Below are 10,246 nucleotides of genomic sequence, written 5' to 3'. Positions count from 1 at the left end.
GAAGGTTCGGAAGTAGGAAAACCAAAAGGTTTACAGCCAAGTTGAAGGTCGGTGCGCTAACTGCGGAAACTGCTGTGCAAAAAAAAAAAAAAAGAAAGAAAGAAAGAAAAGGTTAAAATTACACTCGGAGACCTGTACTAATCCGCTGCAGACGGTGTTCGAGGGTCAAACAAACTGAGGGGGCGCGCGAGTGGGGCGTGGGCAGGAGGCGCAGGGGGAGAGGCGCGAGGGGCTGGCGGGGGCCCGGCCGCGGCGGGGCGCGGGGCCGAGGCGGGCAGGGGCGGCCTAGCTGTGCGAGTAGAAGCCGTAGTAGCCGCCTATGTCCTTGGCGCAGTTCTTCTCGCAGTCCCGCTGGGCCAGCACCTCGCTCTTGAGCGGGGACGAGCTCTCGGACACGGGCGTGTCAGCGGGCGAGATCCGCCTCCGTTTGGCCTGCTCGTAAATCCCCGAGTCGCTCGAGTCGATGGACTTGATGGAGGAGGGCGTCTCGATCCAGCTGGAGTCGGACAGGTCCTTGGGCTTGGCGTCCTCGGCGCCGGGCGGCAGCGGCGAGCGCTCGGCGGCCAAGCCCTCGGCCTCCTCGCCCAGGTAGGGGTTGGCGCCGGCCATACGCGCGGCGGCCGCGGCGCTGTTGGGCCAGCAGGGCAACACCGAGCCCGACTTGGCGCCGCAGTACTGCGGGGGGCTGCGCGCGCCCCAGCCCGACGGGTCGGCGTAGTAGCCGAGCGGGCGGCCCGTGCAGCCGGCCGCCTGCAGCGGCAGCGCCTTCACGCCGGCCGCCGCGTACGAGAGCAGCGTGGCCGCGTTGCCCGCGAAGTCCGTGGCCGTGTCGTAGGCCGAGGCGGCGAAGTCCAGCCGGTTGTTGGCCGGCGTCACAAACCAGCGCTGCGGCGACGGCGCGCCCGGGTCCTCGGCCTGCTGCGGCGACAGCAGCCCGTTGGTGTGCGGCACGCTGCGGTCCGTGCCCGGCCCGGGGCCCGCGCCCGCGCCCGGGTGGAAGCGGGCCTTGGCGTAGTTGCTCACGAACTGGTCCTGCAGGAAAGAGCCGGCCATGGCGTAGCGGGCCCCGGGCACGATCTGCGAGCGCGGGGAGTCGTTGGGCGAGGGGGTCAGGCGGTCCATGTCGCAGCCAGTGTAGATCCTGCGAGGGAGGGAGAGAGAGAGAACCGAAGGGTGGCGCCAGGTCCCTTCGGGGGGCAAAAGGGAAGGCCACCCCTGGTTGCCCACCCACACCATCTCCACGTGTAACCTGCCGCCGTCCAGGATGGAGACAGACAAAAGGTCACAGACCTGCATCCTCTCCAAAATAAATCGTGAAATTATAAAGGAATCAATCTGTCTATTCAGGGACCTAAAAATGATACAGGTGAAGAGGAAGGCTTCCCTCCTCTCTTGCGTTCTCTCGCCAGGTGCACAGGGGGCCCAAGAGAGGAGCACAGCAAGGGATTCTCATCCCACTTCTCCACTGTATGTGTACACATTAAGGCAGATTTACCCAGGAATTAAGGTGTTATTTGCCCAGTGGGCCTTTCTTCTTCGCTGAGAGTTTCTGAGCGAAATTTCTAAACAAGTCACCCACTTCCACCCTTTTAAGACCGCTTTCCTCCATTTGACACACGCGCGGGCCCCCCAGGTACTGACAAGCATCGGACTGGTTTTCGCCAGTCTGCTGAGACCCGGGAGGGTTACTGCTGCAAGCCTCCGCAGGACTTACTGTCTTGTTTTCCCCGTGTGATCTTTCAACCCCCAGCTCCCGACCTAATACAAACAAGAATTACTACTTGGAAACAAAGTCATCAATCAGTAAAATTCTTTTGCAGAGAAAAAGCATTCTTTACTCTGACCTTCTTTCCCCAGCTTTTGATCTGTTACTGGTTAAAAACAACAGCAACAACAACCTGGGGGGCAAACTCTTGAAGTACAGTTATCAACCTCTGCCAAGCAGTCTCCCACTAATAATAGCTCATCCTTATACAACTTGATTATGTGTACCAGGCACCCTTGTCTAGGACTGTACAGACAGTAATTTATTTAACCATCACAACAATTTTCCAAGTTAGGTACCATTATTATCCCACTTTACAGGTGAAGAAACTGAGGCAAAGGGAAGTTAAATAACTTGCCCAACCACATACAGTAATTGTGTTACTAAGAATTACCTTAAATAAAATAGTCAAAGATTAGCTCTAGGCCCTGGGCCTAGAAAATCCCATTCGAATTGAGAAGGAACCAGAGATTGGATCAAGATTGGTCGAAGTATTTTCTCATACACATACACACATGCCTCCCTTTTTATTTAGCTCACACATAAATGTTTTAATCTTTAATCAACAGACTGTTTTGAAAGAGAGCCTCAGTCTTGTCAGACCTCAATCCTTTGGGGAGGAGATTCCCTGGTGAGTGGCCAAGCAAACCCCCTGGCCCCCCTGAACTCTTTATTGCTCTCCCTGTTTCTCCAAAAGTGAGCCAGGCCCGAATAACCGACATTAACAGTGGAAAGGGAGTGTCATAAACCATTCTACTCTTCTCTAACCCATAAAGGTCTAAGATAACCACTTGTATAGTTAAAGAAGATTTTTATGAGGAATATATAGTGGTTTAAGAACCAAATGGAAGTGGTTTTTTCCAACAGAAGTCAGCCAGAAGAGGGGCAAGTGAGTGTTATGCTGTGGCTGCTCAGGTGCAGTTTGCTTACTGCACAAAATTTTCCTCCTGAAATTTAATTCCAGCCTCAAATAAGAACAAGTAGAGGGAGGCAGGAAGGGAACATAACCAGCAAGGTGCAAATATCTTCTCTGTTTACCACCACAATATTTTAAAAAGAAAAAAAAAAACAATCTGCAAAAGATACAGTTTATATGCCCATCCAGGTCCCAACCCACTTGGGATTACTGAATTGATTTGTGCAAAATAAATGCTTTGGAACAGATGTTCACAGCAGAATTAAAAGCTCCAAATCTACAAGACCCCCTAGTACAGAGACCAATATCTCTGGTCTCATGGGCCACACACTTTCCACTGTGCTGAGCCCACCTTTTTTAGATTGTGAGGAAGGACTAGAGTAGCCAAGTTTTTTTTTTTTCTGGGGAATCATACTGATTAGGCTTGCTTCCTTTGGACCACTTTTGAGGGATGCACATGGCAGTTACAGGCAGTACCATCCATGACTGTCTTTTCAATTTGTTATAAAAATATCAGGAGGGAAGTTCGGTATCTACCTGGAGATAGCCACTTGTCTCCTCCACAAATTTAATCTATTCCTAGTCAAAGACAGATTCAACTTTGTAGTTCTATCCCAAGCACTTAATGCAAGCCATGAAATTAAAATTTATGTATCCTTCCCTTCTATGGTCAGAAAAAAGTGAAGGGATCACCATAATCCAGATTTAGATTTTGCTATATAACTCTATCTGAACTCCTAGGCACTATACCTGGGCTCTGAGGAAGAACGCTAGAACAAGCCCAGGAAGTATTCAGTTTACACCTACTGTTGCCCCCAGAGGACAGCATTTTGATAGAAAAGACATGGAGTAGGTAAGGGATGCCTGGAGAAAAGGGAACCAACACATTTAATTAAAACGCACCTAGATAAAAACGATAAGAGGAAATATTTTTCTTTCGAAGCATAAATAATACACAGCAACAGAACCTGGGTCCTTCCCAAAGCCTGAAGTGACTGCAATATCGGCTGTGCTCGTGAACTTGCCTGTAGTGGGTGCACATTTTTATTCAGTCCATAGTAAACTTGCACAGGAAAAGCTATTACACAAAACTTGGAAATGGGTAAATAAAAGTCACATATGCCAAGGAGACTGTAACAACTGCCAGAGCCACATGCACTTTCAGGCAGGCTCGGGCGGTTTCAGACACAGACAATCTGAGCTGAGCATCTGCAGTGCCACATACAACTCGCGCACCCGGGAACCAGGGCGGCTTCCCCAGCCAGCCAGTCCCCAAGCCCCGCCAACAACTTTGTAATTCACGCAAAAGCTAAAAATAGGCAGAGGAAACCTTTCACCAAAACCACAGAAGTACTAAGCCAGGTCACCAGAGAGAAGGGGAGCCGACAAAAAGGAAAGGAAAACCTCGAAAACAACCCTGTCTTTACACTTTCTAGCTTCCAAAAGCCTGTACAAAGCAATCCACCTTTGACCTAAAGCCCAATTCCACAAATTTGAGAAAGTGCAAAACTACTTACGTGTCATAATTATCCCGAAATCCTTTTGCAAAGGGGTTGTGATCTATTTTCAGTTGTGTAATCTGGAAAAGAGAAAAAAAGATTAATACGATTTTACATTCTATACAGAGGATTGGGTGTTTAAGGATATGTCATCTGCTGCTTTTTACAGGGGCTTACGGCCCACAATTTCATGAAATAGCAAAGTTTCCCTAACTGAAAAATTTGAGGGAATGGGTGGAAAGGAAAAAAAAGAAAGTATGATGAAAGTTATGAGGAACATGTTTAAATTAATGGTGACTAAAACTAAAGAATTGCTTTCAATTAGCTCTCCCATGTGTTCTAAATTGGTTCAAATGCTCATTTTTTTAAATGCTTGTTACATAATGCCCTTACTCAGGCAAAAATCTTTAAGGGGCACTTGAATTCATCACTAAAAAATGTTTCGTACCTTAAATGTTTCATCACATTTTTTAAAATTGGTTGCTTTTGATACACAACTTGAAGAACCCACAATCTGCATCTTAAAATCAGTTTTGATTTAAAATAAACGCATATTTTTAACTTCTAATATTTTCATTTAAGTTTTTAAAAAACACCATCAATTCTAGTAGTCAAATCAACAGTAGTAAAATAAGTTTCTGCAAACTTGCAAATGCTTAAGTTCAAACTGCTAGAAAACTCACTTCGTAGCCCCCAGTAATTTATTGTAGTTTTTAAATATATGAATGTGGGTTTCTTTTGATCACCCAGAAAGTGATGCTTGAAAACTAAATAAAAATTCCCAAGAGGCCCGAGAAATTCTGGTCACCTTAAAGGTGGCCCGGGTGACCCGCGACGGAGACGAATAGGAAGCGTTTTCCCACCGGCTAGGTGTTTAGGGAAGGTGCCCAGCAGGCCCCTAGCCCTACGCCTAAAAGGCGCAGCAGAGCCAGCTGCGGCTGACGTTAGTGCCAGAGCGGGGGATGGCCGGGGGTAGCGGCGCGGGCCTGGAGAAGCCGGTGCCGACCGCCGCGCGCCCAGCCCCCAGGCCTCCTTACATCGGTGTTCTGGTAGGCGGTGACGGCGATGAACTGAGTCTCGGGAAAAGTGAATGTCTGCACGCGGCCGGGCTGGCTGGTGTCCTCCGTGCCGTCCTCGTTCACTTCCACCACATGCAGGCGGGGCTGGTACTTGTGCAAGGACTGCAAAACCACCATCTGTCCGGCGGAGAGAAAGGGGAGCGCCGGGCGGCGCGTTAACGCAGCCGGCGTGCGCGGGGCTCTGCGCCGCCCGCCGCGCGGAGGCTGCAAGGAGCCCGCCGCCCCTAGTAACTGATAGCGGGCCTCGCCCGGCTGGTGACTGGCTGGCGGGGGCAGACCAGCCCTCGCTGCCCGGGAGCACGGATCGCCCGAGCACGGGAGGAAAACCAAACCCGACCGCCCGATCCTCAGGGCCCTTCTCCCTGTCCTCCTTTAAGGAGAAACAAAGATTTTCACAACCTGCAGATCCTGCGCGTTTCCTTCTCAAAATCAACCAAGTATTTGTACTTGGGAAGGTTGGGAACTCGGGAATTGGGCGAGAGGGGGGGAGAAGAACAACTTTGTAGATTGTTTAATATAATTTCGGAGGATGGAAATAGAATTTTTTAGAAGTCTTTTTAATGAAGCAAAGAAACGTGTCCAGTTTCTCATGTTGGTTTAAAGTGATGAACTGGATCTTAGGGAGGGACGAGTATGTATAAGTGAGTGTGTGTGTGTGTGTGTGTGTGTGTGTGAGAGAGAGAGAGAGAGAGAGAGAGAGAAATGAGCGCTTGAGCCACTGACCTGCCCATTGTTGTTTGAAGCTCCTTTGTTGTTTGTAAGTTTTAATTTTCCAAAAGAGATTTCTTGACGCATCCAGTGAGCCCCCGTGTTGGGGGAATCCGGATGCATATAGACCCGATTTCCTAGAGAAAGAAACAAGTTGTTTACATGTGCCCCGGGCACTGCCCAGTCTTAACTCCTCACCACGCAGGACACACACACATATACACATACGCACACCCCTTATTCCACCGTGAGGCCCATTAGCTGGGGCTTTTTAGGCCGTGCTTTCTTCCTATTAACTGGGATGATTAAAATTGCTTTTGCATAATCCTCCCCCTTCTCGCGGCTCAGTCTGTCCCCCTATCCCCCTCGTTTGCTTTTAGAAGTCATTGGCCGATCGTTTTAAAAGTCGCTCGAGCCAGTCCACAAAGGCTTTAATTAATCATTCTCACCTAAATAAGTGTCAGGAAAACGTGTTAATTGGAAGGACTTGCCTTGCACATTGGTGTCCGCTTTGCCGCAAGGAACCCATTTGCCTCCTTGAAACCTCCAGTGATTGGGATCCGCCAAAATCACATCCACAAAAATATTGTAATGAGCCGTGGGATCGAGACCAGAAATGTTAAAACTTAAAAAAGGAAACATGCGCCTATTTAAATTAGGAAGGGGGGAGAAAACAAGGGGGAAAAACATAAATGTTAAAGATTAAATGCAAGAAGCGAGGCGCCAGATAGCAAAGCAAAACTTGTTCTCTCAGCGTCAATGAGCGAATGTTTGCTGGGTTGGAAAAGGGGTGGTGGCGGAGGAAAAGAAGTGGGGCTGAAAGTCGGGGAGTCGGCAGGTAGCACTGCCCAGCTGAAAAGCGAGATTGGCGACCCGAATCTCCACCTGTCGGTGCATCGGGCGTTGATGCGTCCCTCCCATCTCCCGGCCACCGGCCAGGGCTCTCCCCCTCTCTCTCGCTCTCCTTTCTCCGGCCACTGACTGGCTCTCCGACCACCTTTCTAGAGCGGGACCCCCCTCCCCGACATCACCGCGGTGGCTAGACCTTCCACTTTCCGTTTTTCCAACACCAGCCAACTCTAGGACGCGCCAGAGCGCCTTCCACTCTGCTCCCGACCCCAAATCTTCGCTGCCGCGGCGGTCACAAGCCGGGTGCACTTGCCCCCGGACCGCGCCTGGAGCAGCGGCAGCCAAGAACGTAGCATTACCTGCCCTGTTTGGTGATGATCATCTCCGTTTGGTGCCGGTGAAATTTCAGCCAAAGGGGCCTGTTGCACAGGTACACCTGCGCTTTGCCGGGCACCAGCCCGGGCTGTGTGGAGGAGAACTGGTAGAACGGGGCTCCTTGGTAGGAGTGGCCGTACTGCTGTGGGTAGGGGTAGCCGGCGGTGGGGTAGCCCTGCGGTGAGGAGTTGGACAGGAGGCTGTTGTAGGCTCCGTTGGTGATGACCGGGTGGTGGGCCATGTAGCGGCTGGGGCTGCCGATGGAGAAGGCGGGGTGCGCAGGTCCGTGCTGCCCGGCGTACGGGAACATGGCACTGGGAGCAGTGGCCGCGGACTGTGGCTGGCTGGACTGAGAGAGGAGGTAGCGATCTGCAGCAGAGCCATCGAAACTGTGACGAAGCTCAGAGACCCCGTCCAAGACAGGAGAGAGTTTACTTCTCTGGACGTCCCCTGGTGAGTCCTTGGAGTCAGGAAAATTGTCTGTATCTGACTGATTCGTCATCCCCCTGGTAATTTTTTTCAGAGGTGAACTTCTCTCCAGGTTGTCAGTGGTCGAGATAATGGGATGATCGTGCAAGACGAGCTCAGATCCGCCTGAATGTGGGTAGCTGCTGCTCACATTGAGAAATTTCTTGGAGAGCATGATAGAAGGAGAAAGGCAGTGCTCCAGCTGCATAGCTCTGGAACCTGAACACTCGCCCTCCTGTCCCTGGTTTTTAAAGTCCTATTTATCATAAACTAGAAATCCACAGACCCCCTCACTAGACAGAAAGCACTTCAACCAGCAAATGCTTCTCAAAGGTTTGATTTACTTTTTTTTTCCCTGGGAGAAGAGATTGGCCAATTGACACTATGCAGCAATCAGAAAAGGCTCACTTTTGATCTTGCTGCTTGTGCAGCCGATGAAACGGCTCCTGCCATTGGTTAACTGCTGACAGTAATTTAATTAGATAGACATTAATTAGGATAATCACCTGGCTCCTGGTCGCTGCGATCATGGCAAACTGAAGGGGATGATTTTATTGTTGGCTTGGGGGTGGGATGGGGAGCGTGTGTTAGTTTTACGTGAGCACTGTTGTGTCACCTTTAAGCTTTGTGACCACTGCTTTAGGAAGATTCAAAGATGTGCAATTTACTAAACATTCTCCTACCTTCTCCCCCCACCTCCCTCCTTTGGAGCTGAGGGGCGGAGGAGGGAATTCAACGATGCTAGGAGATTTTTCGGATCTGAATGAGCCAAATATTCAGTTGAATGTAACGATTTCAAGTGCAAAGTATACAAAGCGCGAGCCGGTGGCCTCTTCTCGCCCTGTAAAAGTTCCAGAGTCTGTCTTTTCCAGTTAATACAGAAGCACAAGACACCTGACCCAGTCCTTTGTGAGCAGGTCCTGTGTGTCCTCCACGAACACCCCCACCAACGCACACCTTTTAAACTACATACATACATAAATAAATCACTGCTGCTGAGAGCCACCTCCATGAGAGAGAGCGGGAAGGGGGAGTAGTGGGGGAGAAAGGCAAGCAACTCAGCCCCCCCATCCACCCACCTCGGGAAGGTTCGGTTTCTTGGTTGAGCACAGAAACAGTGACAATCAATGATCTCCTTTTTAAGTTTTGAAATAATCATAAGCTGTCGGGCTGAAGTGCCTTAATGTAGTTGCTATGATGTTTACGAGGTCTTTCCTAAATATTTTATCAGCGAGCTTGGTTGCAGATTATCTGAAGAGCATCTAACTGGGGGCAGGCGCCATGCATGCCTCGCATGCCACTGCACTTCCTTCTCTCTGAGGTACGGCCTTGGCGACAGGTTCAAAAGCCTCGCCAGGAAAAGAGAGGGCCGGGTCCTCGCGCAAATGGGTGCCCTAGAAGCGTTGATCTGGGGAGACAGAGTGGAAGTGGTGTCAACGCAGTGATCGTTACGGAAGACTCTCTCTGTGTGTGTGTGTGTGTGTGTGTGTGTGTGTTTAATGTTTATATAATCTGGAGGGGAGAAAAAGAATCCATGCCAGTAATTTTAAAATGAGAAAGAATCTAAAGAGGAATAGAGAAAAGAACCAGTTTAAAAGGATGTTGGCACAAATCAATAGCACGAGGCCCAAAGCAGCGCCGAGGTGTAGGAAGAAATATCCCAGTACTGGGTCTACAGAGGAGCCCAGCCCTCCGCCCGAATCAGAGGGCCAAGAGGCTTCACCGCTCTACGCTGCTTACCGTGGCCGGCACCCGCCAACCTGCCCTCCTGTGGCTTTCCCGGGACGCCGAGCCGCGCGGGAACTAGGAGGAGGAGCGCAGCGCCGGAGCTCAGCTCGGCCCCGCGAGCTGGCTGACTGGCGGGCCGGCTCCACGCGGGGCACTGCGGGGGCAGGCGGCGAGAGAAGCCACCCCCGCGCCCGGCGCTCGGCCCCAGGCCAGCCGCCCGGCTCTGGCTCCATTGTCTAAGGTCCCCGTAGGCTCCCCAGCACCCTGGCGGTCCCGAGAGGGAGCCGCCCACAGACCCGGGGAGCGCGGGGCGAGCGGCCGCTGGCGCGGACCCCGGGGGCACACACTCTTTCCCTGCCGGAGGCTCGGCCTGGGCGCCTCCGCCCGGTGGAGCTCGTACCTTCCTCCGAGAGAGTGCATCTGCCTTTCTCGGGCCCGGCCGCTCCCTGAGGGAGAGCGGCGCCGGGGACATTGGGTGGGTCTGGCGCTTTGCAGAGAGGGTCTAACCCGACTCGACCTGCGCCTAGGCGGGCGCATTTTGAGAGCGCCGCCTCTGGGGGCTGAGCGGCCAGCGCTGAGCCCGGACTGCGCCCCCGAGGTGGGCGGGCGCTTTGGCCGCAGAGGGCACCAGGCGTGGCAAGGCCCGGCGAGCGCGGCCCAGGGCCGGAAGGGTTGGTGCCCAGATGTCCCGGACTGGGAAAAAAAAAATACAGCCAGACCCCATTTTCCTTTAGAAAGCAAATCTCAGCTCGTGGCCAGGAAGCTTCACTAACAAGCAGGGCCTTAACTGTTGAGGCGTTGGGGTGTGGGGGGAGGGGACAGTAGCTATGACATTATTGGACGCTTGGTTTTCTTTGCC

General features: G+C 51.8%; 1 protein-coding gene across 1 annotated transcript; it reads right to left on the bottom strand.

Moving 5' to 3' along the window:
• Positions 1-285: 285 nt before the first annotated feature.
• Positions 286-7,959, bottom strand: TBR1 (T-box brain transcription factor 1). The gene is made up of 6 exons (XM_065880760.1): positions 7,176-7,959; positions 6,459-6,613; positions 5,983-6,104; positions 5,218-5,376; positions 4,199-4,260; positions 286-1,141 (listed from the first exon to the last, which is right to left on the bottom strand). Exons 1-6 carry the CDS (start codon positions 7,865-7,867, stop codon positions 286-288), a joined length of 2,046 nt encoding a protein of 681 aa, XP_065736832.1. The 5' UTR covers positions 7,868-7,959.
• Positions 7,960-10,246: the final 2,287 nt, after the last annotated feature.

Source organism: Phocoena phocoena, chromosome 7 (assembly GCF_963924675.1).
Source record: "Phocoena phocoena chromosome 7, mPhoPho1.1, whole genome shotgun sequence".
Classification (NCBI taxonomy): Eukaryota; Metazoa; Chordata; class Mammalia; order Artiodactyla; family Phocoenidae; genus Phocoena; species Phocoena phocoena.
The sequence above is the reverse complement of the archived record's forward strand: the minus strand, read 5'-3'. Positions and strand labels throughout refer to the sequence as shown.

Coding starts and splice junctions, on each gene's coding strand:
- TBR1 (XM_065880760.1), bottom strand. CDS start 7,867: ATGCAGCTGGAGCACTGCCTTTCTCCTTCTATCATGCTCTCCAAGAAA. Junction 6,105..6,458: donor AGCGGACACCAATGTGCAAG/GCAAGTCCTTCC, acceptor TTCTTTCTCTAG/GAAATCGGGTCTATATGCAT. Junction 1,142..4,198: donor TTTCGGGATAATTATGACAC/GTAAGTAGTTTT, acceptor CCTCCCTCGCAG/GATCTACACTGGCTGCGACA.